Below are 27,951 nucleotides of genomic sequence, written 5' to 3'. Positions count from 1 at the left end.
CTTCTTGTTTTGCCATGATTACCCTTTATTGGGTTCATTTGTAATGCCCTCTTTCCATTATCAAGATAGAAAATGCCTGTCGACAGTACAACAAACAGGGTTAGTTTGCAATATTGAAGTTTCAAATCTTGAAGGTTCATGCTTTGATTTTTGTTCCAACATTTCTTTGAAGAGTTGCCAGTCTGTCATTGTTTTCGGCTGTGATATGATGATCAAACACATCCTGGAATATTTACACAGCTTCCAAACAGTAAAATCATAAAAAGGTAACACTTTTAGACCTGAATGATGTGAAATCTTATCATATACAGGTAGATTTTCTTCTAATCATTTTGGTGCATGAAGAACATGCCGCTTTTCTCAAAACCTTGGTAAACACTGACTCAGCTGGGTTCGGTCAGCCTCCAGTCATGGCACCTGGATTTAAAAACTCTGTGAATCACACTTGAATCATCAACTCGTCAAAAGATTTCCACACTCGTTCCACTTACAGAATTTAGATAAAAATGTTAACACTGCTGATATAGAAAGACAAAGATTAGAAAGAAGCTGAGACTGATCCATTGTACCCTGCAGCAGTCCATCAAAGAGGACTGGTCTTGGTAAGTTTGGAGACACTAGACTGAACCAAAACAGCAGACACACCTGCTCTTGTGATAAATCCATGCCTTGTAGCTTGAGGGGTAGGAGTGGATGGGGGGGGGGCTTATTCACAGTTTATAGCTCTCCCAATAAATCATCAGTCCAGCATCTCCAATTCCTATAAAGTGTATCAGAGGAGCAAAGCCCTCAGCACCATCCCCCTCACTGGTTTCATTTCCCAGGAACCAAACCACAGCTTCACATATCAAAAGCCAGATTCACTGCACTGACCAGTTGTCTGAAAATGAAGGACTTGAGCCCTGTTGCTGGTTTCTTTTGGTTTTTTTTTTTTTTTCATAAAACTCAGTTGTTTTGTTTTTTGTGAGTGTCAATTCCTGATAAGTGGTGCCTGATATCAAGTCCATCTCCTGTCCTCCGTGCTCTTATTTGTGCTGCTCTGGCAAGTTCATCCTCTCTGCTACAACACTACAAAGAGGATGACAGACATTAGGCATACAGTTTATGTGCCAGTGACTCCCAACAACGTGGGAGTTGAGTAAAGCGTTAATTTTTGCGGTTGATCTGAAGAGCGAGTCCTGTCAAGTTGAAGTGTCGGGCAGTTTTATGTCTCTGACAGACGGTTGACCGGTGTGTCCACCGGCTCCATCATCCTGTACTTCTCCTCCAGGAGAGGCTCGTTACCCTGCAGATGGATGAGCGGCTTGGAGTGGAGCCCGACCCGGCTCTCCTGGTTCCTCTTGTTGTAGATGTTGACCCTGTGCTCCAGTTCGGGGCTGGTTTTGGTGGAGCCTGCCGGGCTGGGCGGTTTAAGGTTGACAGGGTCCAGGCCCTTCTGTGTGAGACACGAGTCCTCGGACAGAGAGGAGAGCAGCTCCTGCACCACGGCGCTGGGACTCCCCCGCGGCTGAGTGCCCAGGGCCAGCGGGCTGCTGTAAGGTGGAGGGTAGCAGCGCTGGTCGCTGTAGTCCGTGGAGGTGGAGGCCTCTCGCACCGTGGAGCTGCAGTCCGTGGTGGAGCCCAGCGTGTGGCTGCTGATGCTGTGCTGCCGGGCGCTGAAGCTGGTGCGGGACACTGTGGTGGTGGAGGCTTCGCTGACTGAGCTGCCGGTGCGCTGCAGACGACTGGACGGCACCGCGTCTGCACTCACCAAAGAGGAGGGAAGCTGGCTGGGGTTGTTAGGCAGGTGCACGTCTATGGCTGCTGTGGTGATGACGCGTGCAGGATCTGGGATCCCCATATCTACAGAAGCAACACCCAGAGCACAGGCCTTTTGAAATATTGTGTTAAAATATGACATGAAGAAAAAACTGAAGCAGGATCTTGTTGATGCTCACCGCTGCTTGGCTCACTGTAGTACTGGCTGATGTAGTTGTTCATGTCATCTTGTCCATGGTGATCTGAAGGGGATAAAATTGACACTAAATAAACTTCATGTCTGGCACAATAAAAGTGAATCCAGTGTGAATGTAAGAGACCAAACAAGTTTTACAGTCCAGCGTGAGGAACTCTGAATTATTTTGATGAAGAACATTGTAACACACTACTTTACTTCTCTCTTTATAATTGTGTTAGATAGAAAATTCATATGCCCATCACATGTTTCTAGAGCCTGAGGTGATGTCCTAGAGTTCGTCTGATCTAGAGTCCAAAACCCATACTTATCAATTTTATATTTTAGGCGAAATGGGCAAATGGTGTTTCATGAATTAACTACTCAGTTTGATCCTCAAATATATTAATTAACCAATTTTTGTGTTACCTGAACAAGCAAAACTTGGTGTGGATGTTTTTCACAGATCCAAAATCAGCGTTTCTCATAAGTGCTATTCAGTGTTAATGGTCTGTATTCACCTATGTTTGGCTGTCACATGTTCAAATAAATGCCCTGAGAGGGGCCCACTCACAGTTGGGCCTAAAAAGTGACAGGGATCATCTCCAGATGATCAATACCACATGAGTGTATGAGGAGCGGGCTCGGTTAAAAGGATGTCTGACTAGAAACACTGCGTCTCAGATGTATTGCAGGTCACACTGTGATTTATAGCTTTGATAAAGGAAAAGCCTCACTGTTTTGAGCCCTGACAGCGCTTTGTTGCTTTAAGTCCTGTAAGTTATGACCTGTCACTGTGTGAGAGGTTTATAGTCCATCTAGATGTGGCACCAGAATTTTGATGTGGATTATGAGATGAATGTTTTTGAGAAGAGGACACCAGCACTGCTCCGGAGAGTAACATTAACACACAGTCCTACTCTCCAACACAATGCAGCTGCAGGTACAACTTATTACTACACGCAGATGTGTCGTTTGGTGTCATACTTTCTACTAATTATACTTTCGTGTTGTGTTGTTGTTGTTGTTTTTTTACATTCAATAATCCACCTAAAATGTGAACAGCACATCCTTGACCATCCTTGGTCTTTGACGGCCTGTAACACAGAGGAGAGGTTACCTGCAGGTCCTCCGGGCTCTCTAGCTTTAGCTGGACCGTGATGCTCGGAGGCACCGGGGGCCAGTCCGTCCACCTCCTGGAAGGTGCTGCTTTGTTTACCCCACATATGGTGGATCTGCATGGCTGCTTCACGCTCTGCTACCAGATCCAAGTCCTGCTGGGCCAGGTGAGCCCTCAGCTGCCTGATCTCAAACTTAAAGGGGAAAAAAAGAGAGAGACAGAATGGGAGACCTGAAGAAAACTAACTCTTATTCCCCCTTATTAAGACATACAGAGTAAATACACACAGGCATTTTTAAAGAAATTGACTAAATACTGTATATTCTTGCTAACAGGGCAATAACTTTTGTCCAAATATTTTATTTGGGTTTGATGCCCGTGAATTTAGGAGCTGGCTGTACTGCTTGCATCATAGCTGAGCTTTACATACACAGTTCAGTGTGTATAAGCCAAACTGCACATTCCAGTCTCTCTAATGGTTGCAATATGACTCTCAGACGTTCAGTAGACACTTCTGAGCACTCAGTGGATGCACTTGAATCAACACTGGATTATTAAATTGGGAAAATGTGAATAGATTGCTTTAGGATGATGCACAGTGTTGGCTATCTGATATCCACAAGACTGCTGTAAAAAGTTTTATCTTGTAGTAACATGAAATCAATTTTATACCTCTTCAAGAACAGATTTTATTATTCATTTCTTGCATTGTGCATTGCTGCCCTCTGCTGGTTAAAAGCTGAAGAAATAAACAATGTGCATGCTGTGAGTAGATAGAAGCTATGCAGACAAGAGGACTTACTGCCTGTTCCTGGCAGATCTGAGTGAGGCGGTCAAGCTGCTCCTCCCTCACTGCCTTGGCCTTCTCGTACTGCTGGATCTCCAGCTCCATCTCCACCTTCACTTGCAGCACATAGGCTAGAACAAGAGGGTGAATGAGAGTGAGTGAGACCTTTGATGTGAGCTCAATACTACATTGATTAATTAAATTCCCCCTAAAGATCCAAAAAGCAGATCTTTTATACGTTGTTAGCCACAGTTGTATTGCAATTAGAACCTGCGTATTCTCCACATTCACTCATTACAAGGATCTGCTCCCAACATGATATACACAAAGTGACATCATTATGATCCTGCAAACAACAACTCCTTTCTGAGGCTTCAGTCATACTGAACCTTCATTGAGGTGGTGTCATAAAATGTGCATATTTCATCAATATTTGTGGTGGTGTTGAGTTTTAATGTCTTGACATGACGTCTTCTAATCTGAACACGTTGCTGGAGGGGATGGCTGACATTACCCAATCATCCTTTTGTGCTGTATTATATTCAGAAACCACCAGGGGGAGCAACTTTGTTAAAGAAAAGCATTCTTCCCAACAAATGAAATGCTCAGTGTGCACCTACGTATATGTTCAAATCATTTTTCACGTAGCAGCTATTGTGAGAGCATCGAAAAACCGCAGGTTCATTACAACAAATGATGCAGCACCCGATGTACTGCCATAATTCCTGAGGGGAAAGAACAATGAAAAAAGAGGAACAAATAACCGGGCAAACAACCTCAAGACTAGAATGTAACCAACACTGCAGAGAGCACACTGCAGTATCTGCCTGTCTCCTGCGTCCTGTCCTTTACTGTCAGGTATAGGACAGGACTCAGGGGACAGCAGCCCCCAGCTCCTCCCAGCCTCACCATCGATGATCCTCTTGACCCTCCAGATGCGCAGTGTGATGATGAGACCGATAGCATCCCAGGGGCTGCTGGGGCCGTTTGCCACTGTTGAGGCCACCATGGGGGCCAGAGAGAGGACGATGACAGCTCCATCAAACACCTGATAAAATACACACACACACACACACACGGTTATTGTTGTGCCTGTAGCTTCCACAGTATCCACATTGAGGTATGACATTGAGGGAATGACACTGCAGTGAAAGGGGCCCCGAGTCAGGACTAATGGGACCCGTGGGAGCTTACCTCTACTTTGTTCTCTATGTAATCCCATATCCCCAACACCACGATCCTGAACACCGTCTGAGACAGACAGGGGGACAGAGATGGAGACAGAGAGCAGGTTACACTCAGGGTAAGATGGAAGACAACAAGGACAGAGACGCTGAGAGACACTAGATGATGGAGCACGATGGGTAGTTAATAATATCTGCAGCCGCAATTCAGATTTCTTTTGTCCCTCCCCTGGTTATTCATCAATGACATCATTTTCATACACATGACAAGGCGGCGCGATAGGATTTCATCTAAACAATCAGAGACACCACATTTAGCTCCTTCTGCTGACACAGCAGGAGCCGCAGAGGGCAAATAACCCTCTCTCTTTCTCCTCCTCCTCCTCCCTAACTCCCATCCTCATTTCAGATAGTCAGGGTTGCACTGGAGCAGAAACCAGCCTCCCTGCTGTTTGCGCTGCTCCAGTGTGGCACCGAGGGCTTGCTTTTATTGATAAGGAAAACTCCAGCTTTAAAAAAGAAAAAAAGTTAGCATTGGTGTGATCAAGTGTGGGGAACTTAGACAAATGCGGCTGGCTGTAAAGAGAATGGTAATCGATACGGCACACCTGCGGCCGTGAAATTATTTAAAACTAGTGGCACAGAAAGGCTCCATCTGCATTTTTAAAGTGTTTGTGCTGCGGATCAATCGAATAACCCGAGAGGGAGCGAGCAGCAGGGCCAGCTTCGACAACAGCTGCAGTAGTGTATGTGATTTTTCAAAAAAATAAAACAACACAGGTCTTTGTTGTCCCATGACTTTCAATATTTCATATAGGCACAACATCGAAGGAACCGTGCACAAGTTCACCTCCGCTAATCAATATCTAATCACGCGGTGACAGAAGGCATGGGGCGATTTAAGTGTTGTTAGTATTATAATGAGAATGTGTCGGCGTACCTCGCTTGGCCCCACATACTGCACAACGTAGCATTAATCGACAGGCCGCTGCATCAGCTGTAAGCGAGACTGTTTTTGTGTTGAGTTGGGGTGTTGTGGGGAGGGCAGAGCAGAAACTCACCTCAGTGAAGAACACGGAGAGGATGGCCAGGCTGATCCAGTGGATGATGCTGGCAAACTGGAATGCATTATTAACTGTGGGGATAAAACAGAATCACTTGTGTTTCATTTCATTTTTAATTCGTGTGACATGTTTTGGTGAAACATGGAGGCTGCAGCTTGGTGTGATTGTGCTTTTTTTTGTTGCTGCTGAACACCGGTGAGGTGTTGTTGAAAATATAGGTGCATCCATGTCCACACACACCTACACAAATGCACACAAGACAACAAGAGCCGTGAAGCAACATGGTGAATGTGAAGTCAGTCACCACACCTACTGTACATGCATGTGTCTGTATCATCGGTCTATTCCTGGACAGCCTCAAACAGCACTCGCCTGTCATCTGAGGAATTTCTCTTCATGCTCCACCTCTCGCCCCCATCTTTCTTTGTTTGCTGTGTTCAGTGATCTGTCTATCAGTCCATTGATCTCCCTCCAGTCAACCCCCGCGCTCATCCGCCCGCCAACTCTGTATTGCCCGATTTCTTAGTCTGCTAATCTCCCTTCACGCATTTGTCTCACTTATGTCCCTCTCGTCTGTCAGCCTGTCAGCTTCACGGCAACAGTGGAGGTGCTATATGTTCTTCAATCAGCTCTCTCACATCAAACAGGTCACAACCCCTGACCTTCTGCTTATGATGGATGAGGATGTATCCACCAGGCCGGATGATCATGGAGACGGAGGCGATGCTGGGCTGACATGGGTCACCACTGCTAACTGTGGAATACTAATGGGGGTGTTATATTCCCCAGGCCATTATTGATCAGAGCCTCAGGTCCCAGAACAGATCATCAGTGACACAGGCTGATTATACAGTAGATGTATAAGACCAGGATAGCAGCTAGTGTTGTTCACACTCCTCTGCACATGATTACATACTTGTTGCATTATTGATTTATCTTCTTTCACATACAAACACTGTTCTTGTTGTTCCTTATTTACAGCATCATGGTAAAAGGTGCCTGATGATACACAGTGAGAAAAATGTGCAATATGTCTTCCATTTACTCTGCTGTAATCTCTACGAGTGCATGATCTCCCTGCAGCTTAGCTTTGGTGCTAATTTAGATCTCCTTTGTGTGAGGTCTTTATTTAAGTCGATACATTGGCCCAGTGCCTTTGTATAACAATTAGTAAACCATTGTGCTGAGCGGTTCACTTTCCTCCCTCTACAAGAACACGATCGCCGGCCAAGATGGTAAACAATGAGCACGACAAACCACCTCAGTGTTGTGGCCTGCAAACCCACCCCCCCCACAACAACCATATCACAATGATAATCTAAGAAGACGTCACACTGTTGCTAGTACTCACACTGCAACAGCTTGATGTCTATGAGCAGCTCCAGCGTCAGCAGCAGCACCACCAAGATGACGCAGGCCACCAGGAAACAGTTGAAGCCCGCCGACAGCAGACAGACCTGCCACAGCGCTGCCCTCCTTCCACAGCACGGCTTCAGCCAGTTCGACCTGAAGCGGGGGGAGTGGGGGGGGGGTGAGAGACAGAGAGAAGAGGTGGGGGGGGGGGGGGGTTAGAAGAGCAGTGGCTACAAAGATAAATGGTGTGTCTTGTTGTGGTGTTATTTTAAAATGTAATACTGGTAACAGAGAGCAGACCTGACAGCCCAGCCTGCGAGGTCAAATCAATAAAACACAAGAAACGTCAGGATACACAAATCGTGAGGTGTATTCAACCTTGACTTGGCTCAGTTTTCAGTCAACGCTCTCCTAAATGATTTTCAGCAGAGGGCACTATTCTGCATACAAATCATACACATGCAGAAGCGTGCATGCTGAAATTAATTTACGATGAAATTCAACGATGCATAAATTCTGCTGGCAGTGAGATAATGTATTAGCATGAAGTAATTCTGTGCATAAAGTCAGGGTGGTGTTTCTTCTTATGGCCTTTTCTGCAACTGTCCCTGCAACTGTTCTCATTAGAGCCCTCCTGTTACACCATCATCAGGCAGCACACTCTACCTACTACAACAGCCAGTGCGTTGTTTGTGCCTATTTTTGGAAACAGATTACATGACATCTGTTAAAATCCATATTCAAGCATTAAATGGTTTGTTTTTGTCTCAGCATCACAGAACATGCTTGTATATATAGATTTAACAGAACATCCATAGAGGAGATGATAGATGTTGTTTACTCTGTAGTAGGCCTACACATGTGTGAACTCAAAGTCAGTAAAGCGTGGTTCTGGGGAGATTAAGAGTCTTGCATACTTAATTCCCCTCCCTGCTGCTTCACTGGGTGACAGGACGGGTCTCGGGGTGGAAGTGGGGCTAGCTGACTGGCTGGCTGTTTGCCAGTCTGAGTGACTGGTGTGCTAACAACCTCAGTAGCTTTGGATAAGCCACCGGCTAGGTGGCTGGACTTTAGGTATAGCTCTTACAGCAGGACGGTGGGGTTATGTGTGCACCATCTGAGGGATTCAGCCACACACAACAGAATTGTAGATTGCTTAACTGAATGTCAAAACCTTCATCTGATTTGTTTGTAGCTACCTGCATGCCTGGATACTTGCTGAAAGGACACAGGAGTGAAGGGATAAGGAAGAAATATTTAATATGTCTCATTCATAATTCGTATTCATATTCGAAGTGATACCATTATGTGTTGTCATTCCTACTGGTGGTTTAGCAGCTCCTGTTTATACATATCCCTCTGCTCTGCAATATGTTTTCCATTAGTTTGGAGTGTAGCAGGGTCCCAGTGTGCTTGTTCCTTGTCCAGGTGCACTGATCCCAGAGATGCGAGTGTCAGACGTGCCTTAAATCCATTCCTACTCTCTGCTTCAAATTCCTCCAATCAGAGACTGTGGCTGACTGAGGCTCCTGGGGATTTATGGTCAATAAATAATGACAAATCTCCAGGAGGCACACAGGGCTTTCCCTTCCTGTCACAGCTTTGTATTCAACACACACGCTACTCAGATGTAGCGTGTGTGTGTGGAAAACCAAATACAAAAAAGGGGAGGCGAGCGCGTTGCGTGTGGGGGTCTGGGTGCTGTCCTTTCTCGGATGCAACATTGAGAAAGGCAGTCTGTTCCTTAGCAGAAAATAGCAGCGATCCGTTGTCACCTGTCCCCCATAGGAGGAAAGCTACAGGCAATATCTGTCAGAGGACAAGGGAGGATGCAATTTATTCTGCTCTCCCTCTTGCTTCGGCTCAGAATGAAGGTGGCAAACAAAGAGAGAGGAAGCGGGGTGCAGCCGGTTCAAAGGCATTGGGACTCATCCAAAAGTGAACTGGAGAAAGAGCCAGAAAGGAAGGAGGGGGAGTTGGAAAAGGAAGAATGTAAAAGACAGAATAGAGGAGGAAGATCCTGATTGAGTTAATGAATAACTGACTTTTTTACATGTATATATATAACTTTTTATGTGTCTGAGCCGGGCCATCAAGGTAATGATAGCACTGTCTTCAGAAAGTCCCATTGAGCTTGAAATATTAGCAGTCTGAAGGTCATACACTGCACATTTTAACAAACCCACAGATGGCAAAACTTGTCTGGAAACAGGGCTACAACCTATGATTATAACTAAAAAATATAACACAACTTTAGGTGTTGAGATGTCTTGTTTTGTCCAAGCAGCAGTCCAAAACCCACTCAGTTCACTATCACAGGGGAAAAAAGCTATTTTAGATGCTGGAACTAGAGGATGTTCGGTATTTCTGCTTGAAAAATATGAATAATTGATTAGATTATTATTTTGTCAATTGACGGATTGGCAAATAGTTTCACCTGAGAAAAGAAAGGTGAATCCATCCATCCATCGTCTATAGCGCTCATCTGTGCATTGTCGTGGAGGGGCTGGAGCTACTCCCAGCTGACATACACCCTGGTACTGTACACCCTGGCCAGGTTGCCGGTCTATTGCAGGGCCACACATAGATGAACAATGCGCACACACATTCACATCCACGCCTATGGGCAATTAGAGTCACCAATCAACCTACTGTGCATGTCTTTGGACTGTGGGAAGAAGCCAGAGAGAACCCACACAGACACGGGGAGAACATGCAAACTCCACTCAGAAAGGCCCCAGGCCTGGGAATCTAACTTCTTGCTGAGAGGCGAAGAGTGCTCACCACCACTCCACCGTGCGGCAAGAAAGGTGAATGATAAAGTTATTATCAAAAACATACAAATCCATTAAATGTTACTCACTGATTCTCCAGTGCAAGTGCAACCTCCTGTTCTTGTGTATTGAGGAGCTTCCATTAACATTCTGGGCTTTCTCACTTCTGGCATTGCCTCCAAAAAGACTAAGCTTGTTTATGACTTGTCTAATGGTCTCGTGTGTCTTGGCCAGTTGGGCTGCCCTGAAGTGATGCCTCTGTGTTGAGTACCATAACCAATAGGAATTATGGCCAAAGACATAAAAAAAAATACCTAAGATGTGATAAACTGGAGCTCTGAGGTGGAAAAGAGAGGTGATCCATCTAAATGGTGTCATTTTGCAGGAGGAGCTGGACCTCCGGTGTAGCACAGCCACACATCCTCTCCATCCCTCACCAAGGTCAGCAGAGAGACTGGAGCTCTGCCACACCGTGTCATTGCCCTCCCAGAGGCTAACTGGTGCACTCAGCCCTCTGCAGCAACCCTCTGTACCAGCCAATGCCAACAGATTAGGAGCTCAACACCTGGGGGTGACAAAGCGGTGGTGGAGGGTAATGGTATCATTAGCAGATACCATAGAGACTTTCCCCAGCACCAATCTGTTCCCAAGGAACAATGTCAAACCCCATCTGCCAGTGGAGGAGAGCCAAGGAAAAGAAACATTTACCTAATGATACGCCTAACACAGAGTCACCGGACATTTGTGGACCATTAGTTAAAAGGCAGAGTGAATGGCACACAATCCAAGAGACACCTCACTTACCTTCAGGATTGAAAATTGTGATTTAACTCGTACTGTGTGGAATCATAATTCATTCAGACCTCTCCTATAAGCCAGGCAGAAAAGGTATTAATTTAATAAACCTGTAAAGAAAAACCCTGTCTGGAAGCAGAGTAAATGGCAGTGATGGATTACTCCAAGCTCAGAAACTTAATTTTAGGGAAATCACTTTAAACCTTGAACGCGGAGGACCTGAAGTATTTATGAGGAAGTGAGGCTGCTTCAGTGGTGGAGCGAGCCAAGGATGAAAACCACCTCACACTCTCTCAGGGTCACGGCTGGTGTGGATCGAATGGGCAATACCCAGAGGGGTCTGTCATGCACACATATGTGCATACACACACAAACCGTCACTCACACACACAGACACTCTGCATTGTGTGTGAAGGAAATGAGAGACACACAGTGGCTTTTGCTGTGGACAGATTCATGAAGACATCAACAGGCCAGCGGCTGCAGCGGTAACACACTGAGTGGAGATCGAAGCGTGCCCGACAGCAGCGCAGAGCGAGGGGATTAGATCATGAGGCTGATCAATAGTGGCCTGAGATGGAAGTGATGGCATGCTGCACATGACACCAGCTGCATGCAGTGGCCCCTCGCTGCTGCAGAATGACCAGACAGGACAGAGCGGACAAAGACATCGGGCTGAGTGACTGGCACAGAGGAAGGTGTCTGCTCGCCCTGCTGGGGCTCATTCACACACACTGGAGCTCTGGCTTCAGCCCGAGCTGAGTAACTCTGACCGAGGTGAGGAGCCAATCACAAAGAGCCCCTCTTTTATCAGACTGTCACCTGTAATTGAGACAGGATAAAATACAATGTAAACTCATTAAAGCACAAGTTAAATGGAAATTAAATCAGAGAGGTGGTGCTCTCTCTCTCTCTCTCTCTCTCTCTGTGTGTTTGTGAGTTACGAAATGGAGTGAGGGAGAGCGTGGGGAAGGGCTGAAAGAGGGAAAATTCATTCAGAAGTAATGAGTCTGAAAGACTATCAACTTGTCTGAGGTATTGATTGCAAGACACACACAACCGCACACAGACACACACACACACTTGAGCAACTGCAAACACTAACCTCTCCTTCAAAATGTTTGCAAAGGAGAGCCTAAAATAATGTCGCCCAGAATGACTTGCAATGCAGCTTCAGTCCTTTAAATAATTGATTGGAATTCTTGATTGATGTCTTGATTGCACATTTACTACAGAGCAACACTGCACATTAGGGCACAGATCTGTGGCATTTGCCTGAGAATTACATTTGCTTCCAAAGCCATTAATCATTGCTATGAGTGTAGAAAAATGAAGGCAGCCAGTCGATTCTCTGCGCGGTCAAGGCTCAGGTCACTGTGCCTCACAGCCATTCATTTATTCAAGCACAGAAGCAAAGTGTGCTCTTGTTTTAAAAAAATTGAATTAATTTTTCATACAGTACGCTGTAGCATTAGTGCATAGTTTTCCAAAACTTTTGAATTGTGAACCCTGAAGCAGTGTCTTATTGTGCCTTTGTCACAGGTTATAGTCTGCACAAAAGCAGAGCTGGGATGAGTAGTTATTTAATAATCAGTAGGTGGACAGAAAATGAACTTGTTAAATCAGGCAGCTATAGTTTCATAATTGATTCATTTCTCATTAGTCATTCAATCGTTCAAGCAAAAACACCAAACATTTGCTGATTCCAGCTTCTTTAACGTGAGCGTTTGATGCTCTTCTTATAAGGGCCCTGTTTTCCATCTTTACGGACTGTTAGGGAGACAAGAACAACCAGTTTGAGGATACCAGGAAAATGACTACTGGGTTTTTTCAATTTCATTATCATTTTTTCATCATTATCAGTACTTCAGTCACATTTTGTAAATAATTTCTTTTGATCCATCTACAAAATAACTAGCAGGGTTGTCAGCTGTTCAATCCAAGTGTTACATCTATTTGGTTTGTAAGAAAATTTGAAAGATTTGAATAGTTGAAAATATACAGAACTTGATACACACACAAATATACATTTAAAAAAAAGTAAACGTGTGTAATAAGGACAAATATTTTCATTCTCATGCTTTTAAACTATCTTATAAACCTTTAATATTTACATTGGTACAAGGTTGCTTGACCTGTTGGTGCTGAGCCAGTACTCCTGTAAGTCTAATTTATCATTAAAGGCTTAGTTCATTTTCATGCTAACCTCCATGCTAATTATTATTTTTGACAGACTCTGTTCTTTCTCCTGAATCTCTCAGATTATCAGTGAGAAACATGTTCACACACACTGGGGAGCATCTTTTGAATTGAATGTATCTTCTTTGATGGTGTAAGGGGTCGTGACAGATGCTACTCCCACAGCATTTTAAAATGATAAGTTTACTGTCTCCTCTCAGCTTCTCCCTCTCCGTACTGATAACTACATATCCCTATGGTTCCTCTAGTATAAACTTCAGCCAATTCACACCAATCTGCTGAACTCAGCAGGCCCAGGCAGGGGAAAATGGACCACAACTGTGTGCCTGCAGGCTACCAAACAGCAGAGGTGCGAGGACTTCATCCCATTCAGGTTGCTCAAGCTCTATGTCACACTTGCTCCTTAACTTACTTGGGAGGATGGATTTCTTCCTGATATATATGAGGCTCTCTTTCTTGACAAAGCACAGGTTGGGCACGATGCCGCAGTTGCATGAGATTCAAAAGATAAATGGCAACGTAACAACTGGCTAAATCCTTTCCTGTGGAACAAATGCTGGGTCATCCGTCATCACAGCCAAAGAAAGGAAAAGAAGCCCTGGGAGAGGAAAACCAGCTAAGCAATAAATATGCTGAATAAAGTGAAGTTATCATTGATAATCAATGGTACATTTCAGAGTTTGCATGTCTCATCACTATTAATCTCATACCTGTCTCATACTCGTGCAATTACTAAACACTTTTGGCATAAATTAAGAAATGAAAGAAAGAGGACTAATCAATTATAGATGCCAGTAAATGAAGTTTTGTCCACATACTTGAATCCTATGTGGTTGATAAGTAAACCCTTTTTATAATCTTCTTGATGAAAAGGGCATGCAGCTTTATCAAAACGTGATCAGCTACCATCTCTTCAATCCTCGCATCACCTACACCACAGTACAAGACAGCAGAGGGGATTCAGAACTGGTCTTTGCCGGAGAAATGGGCCACAGATACTAAGCAAATGGAGATGGATGGGGCTCCATGTGCAGAGCAGCAGACAAGCTGTCCCTGATAAATGGGTTTTCACCAGGACACTTGATCTCTCTCGCTCTCAGCCTAAAAAGCAATCTCGCACTTTGCATGTCTGTGAATATTAACAAACCCTCAAACCCCGCACTCAAATGTCATCTATTGTGTCGCACATGGTGCCAGGCAAGAGAGCCAATTTGATGGAGAGGACTGTTCCTCTGTGTGTTTGAAATAGAGTCAGAGGGGGGAGAAAGAGAAATCCTTCTCTCTTTTCAGACATCCATCAACACAGTACAGGTATAGTATGGCTCTGGTTCCAAAGCCCCATGAAATATTGCTGCTGCCAAGATTCATACTAGAGTCTGGCAAGGTCCTTCAGATTTATATTGTTCTATTGTACAGTCCGGGTTTTTTCTAAATATTCCATCTTACTTCAACCTTGAGCATTATCAACCTAGGTTTGATTATGTGATTGCTAACATAATCACATATTAATGCACTGCAGTGAAGGTCTGGGGACAACTCGATCTAGGCTGGCCTGGGTATATAATGTCATCTAATATCCAACATTTTGTCCAATATCAGCGAGCAACTGTGGCAACACGGCGCAGGATTAATCCCACACTAGTGTCCAACATGTCAGATATGACATTAATCAAACTGAGCCATTTCCTTGTGATCTGAGGCCAGCAGCTTTGTAAATGAAAGCATGGAGGAGGGTCTTCTGCTCCAGTCCTCCCTCCATCCTTCTCTTTATCCCCACTGCCTCCACTCTCCTCCAGTCAAAGCGGCAGGTTGACCCATATGAACCATCTGTCATTTCTGCAGCGCCTCACACCTCTCAGTCTGGCCCCCGGAGATCAACAGCATATGCTACTGCTGCTGTGGACAGCTAGCTGATCTGGGGATGATAAGCCAGGACAAGACAGTGCAGGATGTGCAGCCCGGGGTCCATAGACAGGGGCCAGGCAGGGAGAGGAGCCCCGGTCCCAACCAGCTTTGAGGTCACAAAGGTCAGAAAATGAAAGAAAATGTCAAATGCAATGCAATACTGTGTCAGATAAAAAAAATGAAAAAGTTCTACAATTATCTCAAAAAGTCATCAGTGAAGCGGATTATGTGATCTACAACCTACAGTATTTTATTCTGACATTACTGTAGACAGTGGGGACACGCATCTGGAGCTGATTTTTCTTTAAAGGAAAATAAAAATAACCTTTGATTTAGAAAATAGATACACGTTCCATAATAGTACAGTTGTTTAAAACAACTTCCACCTTTTACCAAATTATTTAATTCAGTTGGGGGTATGCTTTTCACGAACACAACCAGATATTAAATACCTTCTTATTGCTGCAGGGCATGTTATTGTAATAAAATAAATGATGATAAAAATCCTATATGAATAAGCTGATGGTTTTTTTTTTTAGAATACTACAATATAAACAAGTGGAACCATAATAATGTGACCTAAGTGTGGAGTTACACCACCCTCGTCTTGCACTTTCCACCAAGTTTCCTGGGAAGATGGCGCTGCTAAAAATCTATTAATAATCCAACTCACCACTGCACAGAATCTGCAAGTACTGCGTGTGCCCCTTGTAGTCCGCAAGAACATCCACCTCCTACATACATCGCCCACATCTCCTGAAGAGCCATCTTAAAGAGCCATGAGAAGCCTCCATGCAAGACTAAATGGTGTGTGGTGTGTTTTCTTTTGCTCTTTTTTTCCCCTCCACAGCCATTTACAAAAACAAAACAAAAAAACAAAACAAGGTCTAATCAGTCATCTAATCAAGACTGAGACCAGTGGACCACTCCAGTGACATTAAGCATTTTCCTTTAATGTCCACAACACGAAATCAAGACAAACTTTCCAAATTGAATAAAAGCAACTTAGATGGTCAAACTGAAATTAGACAACACCAGCTCATGAACCAACTATACCACATCATGTAATCACCTCTGGACATCCCAAGAACATGACTAAGATGTAAAGGCATCTCAGGAACGTAAGTCATAACAGTTTATGAAAACAAACTGTCTGGCTAATTGCCGAAATCAAAGCAACACCTGTAGCAAGGCAATGAAAGTGGGTTCATATTCATCTGCACAGTCATTTACAAAGTGCTAAAATTAGCCTACAGTAGAGGAGTCTCTGTGAACATTCATATCAACAAACAAGAGAAGAAAACGGTTCACAGAGCAGCAGAGATAGTCAGCTGCTCACTGCTCTGCCATCAGGGCTTTTGATAGTTTCGATTAATTTAAAAATCTTGCAGCATAAACACACCTCACCTTTGTGCCATTCCTCTGTTGTCACATGCACACAAAGGCAGCCAGAACCCGTGACAACAAACTAGCCCTGTTGAATTTCCCAGGAGCACCATCAAACAACCAATGTGTGTATGAAACTGTGATGACAGGTATGTCTAAGAATGTCTCTGACCTGAAAATCAGGAATTCCAATCTAAAAAGCTCATTGGACGCATCGTGACGCTCACATGGAAGACAGACAGCACGAGGTTTGCATTACCCTGCGAAATATTTCCAGGCTTCCTGGAAAACAATCATTTCTCAGATTTAAATTAAATGACTCCACTCTTTAAAAATAACAAATATTTACACTGTTGCCTTGATAAGTCCACTGTGGATGCGTCTTGGCAATGTTTGACTTTTCCACTGCACAATGCCAAATCCTAGGGGACCAGGGTGTCATATGGCGCCATATGAGAGTGCCCACTGTGATGATAATGTTACTGGGCTGCCAGATCCTGCCCTCTGCTGTGACATTGCTATGTGTGTGTTTTGTGTCCTTTGTGTGTGCAAGGGAGAGTGAGAAAGATATGAGGTAGGACGAGAGATTGGGTGTTTGGGACAGGACCCATCTGTCCCTGCCCTCCTGTCCCACAGAGACATCGGCCTGGCCCGGTCCAGGCCGGGCAAAGTCCAGCCGGACGCAGTCAGCTGACACACCGGGGCTTGGATGGCAAAATGCCGGATGCTCTAATTAAGCTTATGCTGTTTGTCGACTTTCTCTGCATGGATGCCAGCATCGCAGCAAGCCAAAGGGTTGTGAGTCACGCTTCCTGAGTGGAGAGCCATGGACACTTGCTACAGGGGTGCTCTGGGAGGGGTGTGTCCTGTCCTGAGAGTACTGGGCCTGCAGCATGGCGATATGGTGATAAGAAAACAACACGAACCCAGGACAAGCAGGCCTCGTGGACAGAAACAGCACCGCCACAAGGCCCTGACATTTCAGAAAAGCTACGGTGCTAACAACACTCTTTGTTTTCTGCCAGAAATCGACATTACGAACAGAGGCCTGTCCTGGTAGCGAGAAATTGCTGTGTCATTGAGCTGAAATGAACACATCAGTAGAGACATTGTCCATTTAAAATGGTGACACTAATAAATTCATCGCCAAATATCCTCGACTCCTGGACTCTAATATAAAATGAGGGGTGATTCAATATGCCAAGTGTAATTACCATGTGCAATAACGAGCAATAGAGAGAGTGACGGCAGAGCTTTTCTCTGCCAGGGTAGATTATAGATTGTAGTAATTGCAATTCTGCCTTAATTATGGATGTAGTACTTTCACACAACAAGCAGAGACAATGTTTCAGACACCATATCTCCAGTATCTTCTTAGCTGTGGCAGCCAACATCAATCAATATATAATTACATCTTGGGCTTTTTAGTATACAAATTAATTATAGGAAGATTTCATTGATAATCCTACGACTAATTTGTTTCCAGCCTCCTCAAAATGTAGGATGTGTGATACCCCCAATGAAAATTAAAGTGTTCAGTTTCATGTAGTTTCAAAACCAAATCATGAGCACTCTGAATGCAGTGCCTCTTTGTCTACATGACCACACATAAGTTGCTGCTTCAGTGCAGCCTAACACGTCACGAGTGCTGCCTAAAAGCAGAATCATCTCTACAGATAGTTTGTCTGGCTGCGGTCAAGCTGTGAGGTGAAAACAAAAGGTGAAAGGGCATATTGGGAGTTCATTTTTGGGACGTACCCCTCTCTGTTGTCTTCCTCGTCTGGGTTCGAGATGAGCTGGGATCCAGCAAGAGATATGTCCAGGGCGGCCAAAGGCAAGTCTCTGTAGGCGAAGCTGACCAGCTGGACGGGGGCCACGCACTGGTTGTCCTCCTCCACCTGCTGGGAGATCACCTCCAGCTCTGAGGCCCCAGCCTGGGGAGGAGCCCTGTGACACACACACACAGCGCACAGCACAACCAGAGCAACATTAGATTCACAGAGTGGACATGTAAGCTGTGAGTGTCACCCATGGGTATTTTAGTATGTTTACCGTGTGTTAAGTCTTCAGCAAAGATGGCAGAATTACAGGAAAGGTGTACATGAAAGTGTGCTGCTTATTTGAATTAGCCAATGCACCTTCTAGGAAAATGCTAAGTACTAAATGTGATAACACCTACTGGGACTTTTCCTAAATTTGATGAATGAAAACACAAATATGGTGTGAAAATCCTGGTTTCCAGTGTATACAGGTGCCTTGAACAAGGACACAAGGACTGAAAATCAAACTTAAAACTCGCTAAACATGAGTAATAGGGTAGGCTATGATTTGATTTTTTCTGCTAATTTTTTTTGGTTAAAATTATGTTAGCCCATTTGCTAGCAGTGAAACTTTTTAAAATCTCTATTACTATAATCGAGTATGTTTCAGCACCTGATAAAAACCTCTAAATAGGAGCAAGAAACTTAATTAGATTTTTTCAAGTTTCGAACATGTCTCCATTGTATCAAAATGGCCATTAAAGGTTTTTTTTTTTTTTTATCTGTCAGATACTTAAAGCAGAAGTAAGTGATATATTTGTGTTAATATAAGTCTTAAATAGTTATATCTTCCGACAGCAATCACTTACATAGAGTGTTTGGACTGAAACACGGGTCTCTCAGTCACTCTGCTCTGCTCTGAGCCGAAGAGAAAACATTTATCGTATCCTACAGTTTTTATCCAATGAGGAGAGAGAACGGCATGCAGGGCTGTGTGTGCAGCCAAGGAACGCCGTGAATGTGGTGACGTAGCGACGAGGACTGTTATGGTGCGTTCAAGGAAACTCGTATTTTTCCGACCGTGAAGTGGTACCAGTTCGATCTGGTACGAGTTCACCGGTCGGAAGTTACGAGTGGCCGTTATAGTGACTTTCACCGGTAAAACAGGTCGGAAAAACACGAGTGGGTTGCCTGAAACGCTACAAAGTCGTAAGTTGTGACTTGAAGCTGTAATTTACGATTTCAAAAGCCTGCCTGGAACGCAGCATTAGCGAAAACGACCGGACCACTTACTTCTGCTTTAATCTAAAAGAATAACGCATGAAAACCTGAAAAAATCATTGAGTTTAAATGTACAAAACTACCAATACAGTTACAGACCGTATCACAACGGTAGCTGTCAAATTTGATAAATGGCAATTGTAGGAAAAAACTAGAAAATTTCCTCTGGGGAAATTTTGAAAGGCCCACGGGGCTACTGCCGGTTTTGCCATCTCTGTCAACATGGGAATCAAACCCACGATCTTAAGGTCAAGACAGAGCTGATCAGACAGACACATGATCATCTTTCTATAAGCACTGATATGGAGGAGCTGTAACCACATTAGGTTAACTGTGTGTGTGTGTGGGTGTGTGTGTGTGTGTGTGTGTGTGTGTGTGTGTGTTAGAGTGTGGGAGAGGAGTGCGCGCTTCCGCACGCATTTGTATGTTATGTGTTTTGATGTGTGTGTGTGTGTGTGTGTGTCTGTAACTGTAATCACATGAAGCTGGCTCTAGAGTCTGTGTGTGTGTGTGTGTCTGTGTGTGACTGACTTGACACATGTTATGAGCTGCATCCTGTTTCATACTGATTTAGCTGTGTCTGTGTTTATAAACATTTAAACGAGCACCAGGTGGATTGCTTATGAAGTTAACGAGCTCTGGCCTGAGAATCAGACATTACCACGGCAACTCGAGGTGGTTACCACGGCGATAGGGCCCCCCCAGGCTGAGGCAGACAGAAACGTGGAGAAAAAGAGCGATTTTCTGCCTCTGCACTGGTCTCGCAAAAGGCTTAGCGTGACAAAACAGTAGCTCCTATCAGAACAAAACACAGATCAAAGTTGCTCTAAGGACTTCCTGAAAAATGTGGTACGATTTGGTGTTTCTACAGTAAATATTTTGGCGACGCTGGCAGTTTTAAAACATCGGTCCGTTCTGCTTCTCTCAGAAAATATTTATATTGGAGTCAATGAGGAGCAGAGACAGACGTGGCCGCACTCAGAGGCTTATTCTGTAAATTCTGTAAGTCTCTCTGATATTTTGAGCACCTGATATGAGAGATAACAAGTTTGTCTTACAAATTCTGAAAAAATTATGTCTGTAGAGTGTAAATTGTGGCCGTGCTGACAGTTTATCCAGAAAAAATACAGAATGTTTTTTCACTCTCTCCCACTCTAACCGATGATGTCACGTGCTCTGACACGAACATTCCGTGCAATACACAACCATTATAAACTCATAATTTCTCCAAAAATGATCATGGTCATTGATCAGGGATTGATCAAAAACTATATGACCTATCAAAACGTGGAGTAATACGACAATACACAAGACTTGTGTCTACTGTTTAAAGTTTAAATGAAGTCTCATATGCCTGAGCAGTAGACGTTTGTTAAACTCCAATGATTGGTCTTTTTCGCTCTTTTTTTTTCGCCCGTCCCTTTGACTTACATGCAAAAATTTAGCACAGTATTTTTTTAGCACAGAAAGATTCGTAAACTGTTGAGAAAAGTAATAGCACACCGATCCCGATCGAACCGCACGTTTTGATATATAATTTGTCCTAGCGAATTGAAAATCGTCCGGAAGATGAAAAATAATGATATTATGGAAGAAAAAATCCACACAATAACAGTAGTAGGGTACTGGTCCCTGCAGCTATTTCATAGCTGTAGGGATCAGTGCCCGGTGCGATGGCCCGTGGCCCTAATAAAAAGGTCATTATTTCAGTTCTGTCTCTTTTTCCTTTTTATTTATCTCCTCTTTTTTCTCTGCAAGGTTCTTAATATTTGACAGAACCTCAACAAAGAGTCACTTTTCCTGCCAATGAGATCTCATAATCTAAATATGTATAGGGAGGGCTGCAATTCTTCCAGCTTAGCCAATAGTGGACAAGGAGAAGTCAACCTGGGAACAGGAGACTCACACGGCTTGGCAGCTGTCCCAGTGCAGCCAGCGTGGAGACATCAATAACCCCAGTGCTTAACAAAGGAAGAAGGCATTGATTACAAGATACAGGGAACAAAAGCCACTGAGTTGGTAAATTCTACAACCTCTGTGTTGGAGGTGGAACCGAGAGGGAAGAAACAGTTTGTGGAAGATCACTAAGCAGACCCACCTTCCTGTTAAATGGCAATGTAAACCTGGGAAAGAAAACTGGCCTTTTTTCCTGACTTACTTCTTGACTAATAGCTGTTTAACTGACTCATTTGAAAGGTAATTTTGCTATTCTCACAGGGAACCAGGTATTGCTTAAATTAGTACTATATATACTATACAACACAAATGACTCACTATATAAAATGCCTCCACAATTTAAATATCTGATCCTTTGGTTATGCGAGTCCTGCTAGATGTGTTGTTTAGCTTGAGGGTCAAGTGCCCATATATTATGCTCGCCACAACAAATGCCTGCGCACACCAGTGTTATCTGTGAACTTGGCACCCCTGACTAACCGCAACAAAGACAATAATCAGTCATGACAGACACAAACTGTTTAGTGCATCAAAATCACATTTCCAGACAATCACAGAGCAGGCCAGGAGCCATTATGTGCAGAGCCCAGTGGAGTGGCTGGTTGCCATCCTGGGGAGGGAGCGGAGGCTTCCCATCTGAACACTCTGCACCCTTCAACGACGTGGGCAAGGACAGCCAGTAGCGTGCTAAGGGCTGGGATCTTTTCAGAGGCCTGCGATATTAGCAAACGCCATGAGGAAGCAAAAAGGTTAACATAGTGCATGCATGGCTAGGGGGGAGATTTCACAACCATACAAAGCTGAGGCTATAGCCTATTTGTAGAACCACATCTTAAGGATGTAGATACATGAATTTACTACAGCAAATTATAATGCAAAGTGCTGCACTGAAATGAAACTGGTTGTAGCTCAGTTTTTTCCAAATGTCCATCTATCATTATGTGGCTTAAACTATGTTGTCAAATATATGTTATGTTATGTTATGTTATGTTATGTTATGTTATGTTATGTTATGTTATGTTATGTTATGTTATGTTATGTTATGTTATGTTATGTTATGTTATGTTATGTTATGTTATGTTATGTTATGTTATGTTATGTTATGTTATGTTATGTTATGTTATCTTTAGAATTTACTTTATTTTATTTTATTGTGAATGTACTTTTGTGATCTAGAAAGTACAGTGTGGGTTTCAAACTAATTGCTGTTTTATGGAGGTCTATTTGCTCCTTTTGTATAATAACTACGAATTGGCTCCTCCAGAGTAACAGGAATCCATAGATATCCCCCAAGCATTTTCTACATCACATTGCTATAAATCACCGTGCGGTGATCAATGGAAACATAAAAATATAATGGCCTGCTGGGATCTCGCCTTTGCAGTTCTAAATCACCACATAAACAATTTAGTTGTTTGTCATGATATGACAGGCATAGCATTCATTTACTTTAAATAAGACTAAGAAAATATGTGCTCAATTTAAGATGGTCTCATTGTTATATTCTCATTTTCCTCCAGTTACAACACATTATAAACCAAAAGAACAAACACACACACACACACTGCAGTAACACATTCCTTGGAAATACATACAGGACCGTCTTTTTTCACTTAGACATTTTCAGTAGGAACATCTTCTTGGCAAGACATAGTGGTTCCATGGATCTCAAGTTTAAATGAATCTCAGTTGTAATCTATTCCAGCTCGAGTTTTTCTGCTGCATTCTAAGGTACTCGAATACCACTGAAGTCCAATACTGCTGAACTCAACACAAAGTAAAACTAATTTATATCTTTTTACTCTGAATACTAAACCTGGTGCACATAAAGAAGGTCCAAAAGCTGACATAAGATACATCAGAAGGGAATATGTAAACTTCCAAGGCTGCAACTGAGGCTGTGCAAGTGAGCTGATTTACAGTCTTAAAACATATAAAGGTAAGACAAAACTAAAACCAGCCATGGCTGAGACTCATTTAAATTAATTTATCTCTATTTCCATGTGTCAGGGACACATCAAACGCCTAATGAATTTGATTAAATTACATTATATAATAATTTACGTCATACAAACAGATTCTAGTCTGAAACAATCAAAGATGACTTGAATAGGATTGTGTGTGTGTGCAAGAGTCAACTGTTCATGGATAAATAAGTGTCTTTATGTTTAAGTTAAGTCAAACTAAACACTTTGAACAATTTATGATTGTTATAATTGTTGTGACCAATTCCAACAATCGCCAACAACAGCAATCGAATGAACTATAGCTATTCTGTCACAGTGATGAGGGATGAGACTGATGACTGCCACTTCATGGTTCGAATCACCTATTCACAGCAATAAATTCTCTGCTTCTGTCACTTCAGTGGAGTTTAAAGTGTTGCCTCAGCATGAACCGGTGATTTGCAGAGGGCATCGGTATCATTGTCATTCTGAGTGCTCACTGCCACGGTATTTCTGGCCAGCTGTCTACAACCCAACCCCTCTGTCTTACCCAGTGAGTTTGTATACGGTCACTTGGCTACTCCTCTGTGTGGAGCATTTCACTGCTCTGATATCATCAGGAAAGTGGGACCAATGTGCCAAATCACTTATATGGGCACTGGCCAGATTTCCCAGCAGCAGCAGCAGCAGCAGTCCGGCCATGAGCTCCTGACACAGTGGTACATTTGTAAGATCAGATCTTTGAGGCAAAGCCTGCTCTTTGAGGTCCAAGGGGAAATTACAGCAGCTGACAATGAAGAGTAAAGCTGTTTTCTCAGTCTTTGGAGTTTCCTCTTTAATATTAATAGAGAAAATAGTCCAACTTTTGCATATCACCTCAGCTAGCGAGCAGAGAAAATGACGACCGAGACCGTAGGTTTGATTCTGCAGAGATTCCAACAGCTGCTGCTTCCATTCACTGCCCCTGAGGAAGTGAATCTTATAAAGGCAAAATCATTTTCTAAACCATCAGGGTATTGTTTTTAGCAAAAGTTACTTGAAAACACTAACAATGCATTCACCGGGGCCAAAATCATAGTGATGAGGTGGATGTAGACAATAGTTCCTTTAGCATGGAATTTCTAATCAGATATTACTCCGATAATTCTCCGCAATCATTACACCGAGAAATTAAGAGCAGCGTGGCATTGGATCATGTGACACTGAGGGTAGTTACAGTAAATGTTAGGTGACCTGTTTCAAAGCCAGCAGGCTCCTCTGGGTGAGTGGTGTTTGCTCTTTGTGCAGTGAATGAGAAAAAAAGTACAAACAGCTCCATACATAGGAGAATGGGAGAATAGGAGGAGCGCTGCCTCGTCAGTAAGACGGTGCAGTTTTTCTTTTTCAATTTTCCTTTTCTATAGGTTGCTATTTAAATGTGAAATGCACAGATACCAAAGATTCCATCTTCTTACATTAATCAATGTGAAATATGTCATAAAAAATGCCACTGAATTTGTTGAATTTGACAGTCTATTATTTTTCAGCGTCCTGCTTCCAACTGCTTGTGAAGGGAGAGAGAGAAAGAGAGAAAGAGAGAGAGAGAGAGAGAGAAAGGATTTACAGCAGCAAGTCTGGGAGAGCAGGGGTGAAAATAACTCCAAAGACCTTTCTCTGCATGAGAGTTTCCCATCTGTCACTTCACAGAGAGTCACCGGCGTTCAGCAGCATTAACTCACGCCTTTGTACTACTAACCACTCAACACATCCTCTGCGGTTACATTTGTTTTGCACCAGCGTTCCAGTTGAAATGGACTCGTAATCGACCGTCAGCTGCACTAATCTGCTGCTCTCAGGCCTGGACAGAGATCTCTGGTGGTTAGACGAGGCATCCTGTGCCTTTAACCAGAAGATGCAGCTGACTGAACCCATTTCGCATTCACCCCTCACTCCACTCCACTCCACTCTACTCCACTCCACCTCCTCCTACTCCACTCCGTTGCCCTGCTCCCTCCCTTTTCCCTTCTCTTAGCCCCAACCCTGGCTGGCTGTCATCAGAATGCAGGGTCTGTCTGGAGGACCACACACAAAGTAATTATTAATAAGAGAAGATGACAAGTGAACATCTTTCCTGAATGCTAAGAGATGCCAACAGAGAGTGGAGATGGCCGGCCACTCACTCACTCACTCACTCCCTCTCTCTCTCTCTCACTCCCAGAGATGCTGGACCAGGCCAAGCTCCACTTTCCAGCTGATCCCCGTTCAAAGTCATTCACAGGAGAACCGTGAGAATATGCAGGTCCCATCCTGGTAATCATACCCTACTGTGGTGAGATGCCCTTTGCACAAGACTACGTGTTCATAAATAGAGATTTAAGATTTCACACTCTCTCAGACATGGTTTCAAACAAGACTCGGGCAGGTGTTATACTTACTGGGGATTGCTCATGTTGAGGTCTTGTTGCTGCAAATAGACGTCCACGATAAATGACCCTAAGTGTGAAATGTGATTTCACCACTGCAGAGACCTGGCTCCAATCACACCTAGAGGAAATACAACAGAAAAATGTCATTACTACAGGAGATGAAAAAAAACATTTCAAGCAAATCACAGGGCAAAATCTGTCTACAGAGGGGTGTTATGAGATATGATTAGAGCTCCAGAACAGCAACTGATAGACCTGGTGGAGATAATGTTTTGCCAGTTGCTGTTTCCAAGGTCAATAATGAACTTCCAATCTCAAAAATGTGAAATATCCATATACAGTTAGGTTTTATAACACAGATACATGCACACTTATCAGTGTAGTATCAGTGCTTATGCTTCTCCTCAAGGCACCCTGTCCTCACTTCAGCTCCGCTAAACTACTTTCCTGGGGAGCACTAAACTTAAATGGATTTTAAATCTCCTTCAATATACGCCCCGCTCTGTGAATCAGGGGCTGAGGAACATCACACCTCTTGCATAGCAAGTACAGCAGGATGCTCACTCTTTGTGCCACAGGATAGAGAGCCATTGATGTCCAAGTCGGTTTCAGTGAAAGCCCACTACAGCTGCTTTGCAGGAAACAGACATGACATGACCAGATAGGAAAGTCACAATCACATATCCACAGCTTTAACATGAGACATCCACTTCGACAAAAAAAAAAAAAAAAAAGTGTTGCAATGTAAATGTAACACTGAAATCAGCTGTCAGCAACTGAATTTATCGCACGTTTGCATTGCTTCATGATTTAAGGTGGTTGGTGAGTGTGGGTGACATAGAGACACTGTGAAAACCTTCAGACATGGAGAGGTGAGGAGTCAGCATTCACAGCCACAGCAGAGTAATGTAGTGAAGCACAGCAGATTAAATGCTACTCACGATAAATCACCCCAGGTCATTCAAGGGCTGGGGAGTGATATTGTTTCACTGCAGCACCCACATTTATAGACATTAGCATAATACTCAGGAAAAAAGAAACACAATTGATCTGACTGAAAGAGGAGCAGAAAGTCAAAGAGCATAACGCATTGCCAAAAATACTAAGGTGCTCCTCTTACTGTAAGAATTCTCTGTAGATGTGACCAGAAAGGCAAGTGGGATCAAAAATGTGTGTCTTTCAATTCACTGCACATGCAAAGTAATTACGGACTCGAGTACATCCCAGTATCGAGATTAAATTTTGCAACCAGCACCTTGACTTGCCACTCACTACTATAAGTGCTGTCTGCAGGAAGTGGTTCATCAGCGGAGGTGGTTGTCCACAAAGTTATTGCTTCTTTTTTTTTTTTTTTTTTTAACTATTCCATATTCACTGTGGTCTTTCACAGTCCATGCAACATAATCAAGATGCATTTGCAATCACTATCCAAGTCGTAGCTACATAAACAGTTATGGAGGCTGTTAACATTTTCCCACTGTGCTCACAGGGCCATACAGTCTCAGTCTTGCTCTTGTTTAACTGTTTAACCCAGCACACACACACACACACACACACACACACCCCTGGGCGCTTCAAATCAAGCCCTGACTGGGGAAGAAACACAAAGACACACTAACCTCTTGTGTTTTCTTGCTCTACATTGTGCGAAGTGTGGTCGTGACTCCTTTGCCCTCGCAGAGATGACGGTTATATCTCCCTCCTCGCCGATGATGAGGATGATGATGGTGGTGGTGATGATGGTGGTGGTGGTGATGGTGGTAGTGATGGTGATGATGATGATGATCGGTGTGAGGGAAGCTCGGATCTTGCTGTGTGTAGGCTGCGATTCCCCTTAAATTCGCGTTGGCCGAGCACCCGTATCGCCTCTCTGAAGACAGCGCACGACGAAAACGCCTACTCCGGACTGAAAGCAGCATCCTTCAGCGGAGACGACGAGGCTGTCACTGAGTCAGGGAGATAACGACATCTTCGCAAGGATGCATTTGTGCTTGCAGGGCTTCCCCCACAATCACACCAGGGACTCCATGTGCCAGAGAATAAGAAGAGGTTCACGACCGTGGGGGGAGAGGAGGAGGAGGAGGAGGAGGAGGGGGAGGAGGA

The 27,951-nt window shown here is 43.7% G+C and overlaps 1 protein-coding gene across 2 annotated transcripts; it reads right to left on the bottom strand.

Annotated features, from left to right (window-relative positions):
* Position 1: 1 nt before the first annotated feature.
* tmem266 (transmembrane protein 266) lies at positions 2 to 27,772 on the bottom strand. 2 transcript variants are annotated; one of them, XM_085779147.1, is made up of 12 exons: positions 27,468 to 27,713; positions 26,413 to 26,476; positions 25,858 to 25,966; positions 18,259 to 18,447; positions 7,440 to 7,594; positions 6,086 to 6,159; positions 5,035 to 5,091; positions 4,750 to 4,888; positions 3,856 to 3,971; positions 3,054 to 3,246; positions 1,938 to 2,000; positions 950 to 1,842 (listed from the first exon to the last, which is right to left on the bottom strand). In XM_085779147.1, the coding sequence occupies exons 3-12, from the start codon at positions 25,869 to 25,871 to the stop codon at positions 1,205 to 1,207; spliced, it is 1,638 nt and encodes a 545-aa protein (XP_085635273.1). In that variant the 5' UTR covers positions 25,872 to 25,966; positions 26,413 to 26,476; positions 27,468 to 27,713; the 3' UTR covers positions 950 to 1,204. The 2 variants fall into 2 exon arrangements, with proteins under 2 accessions (XP_085635272.1, XP_085635273.1); XM_085779146.1 differs by lacking the exon at positions 26,413 to 26,476 and having other exon boundaries at positions 2 to 1,842; positions 27,468 to 27,772.
* Positions 27,773 to 27,951: the final 179 nt, after the last annotated feature.

The sequence above is a fragment of the Trachurus japonicus genome, chromosome 6 (genome assembly GCF_045865225.1).
Source record: "Trachurus japonicus isolate A0001 chromosome 6, Traja_1.0".
Lineage (NCBI taxonomy): Eukaryota > Metazoa > Chordata > Actinopteri > Carangiformes > Carangidae > Trachurus > Trachurus japonicus.
Note: the sequence above shows the minus strand (reverse complement) of the source record. Positions and strands in the feature narration are given on the sequence as shown.

What these genes read in the sequence shown, in the direction of transcription:
- tmem266 (XM_085779146.1), bottom strand. An exon ending in TCTCCGTGTTCTTCACTGAG is followed by an intron (nt 5,092 to 6,085) that starts GTGAGTTTCTGC and finishes TGTCTGTCTCAG; the next exon opens with ACGGTGTTCAGGATCGTGGT. An exon ending in AGATCTGCCAGGAACAGGCA is followed by an intron (nt 3,247 to 3,855) that starts GTAAGTCCTCTT and finishes TTCCCCTTTAAG; the next exon opens with TTTGAGATCAGGCAGCTGAG.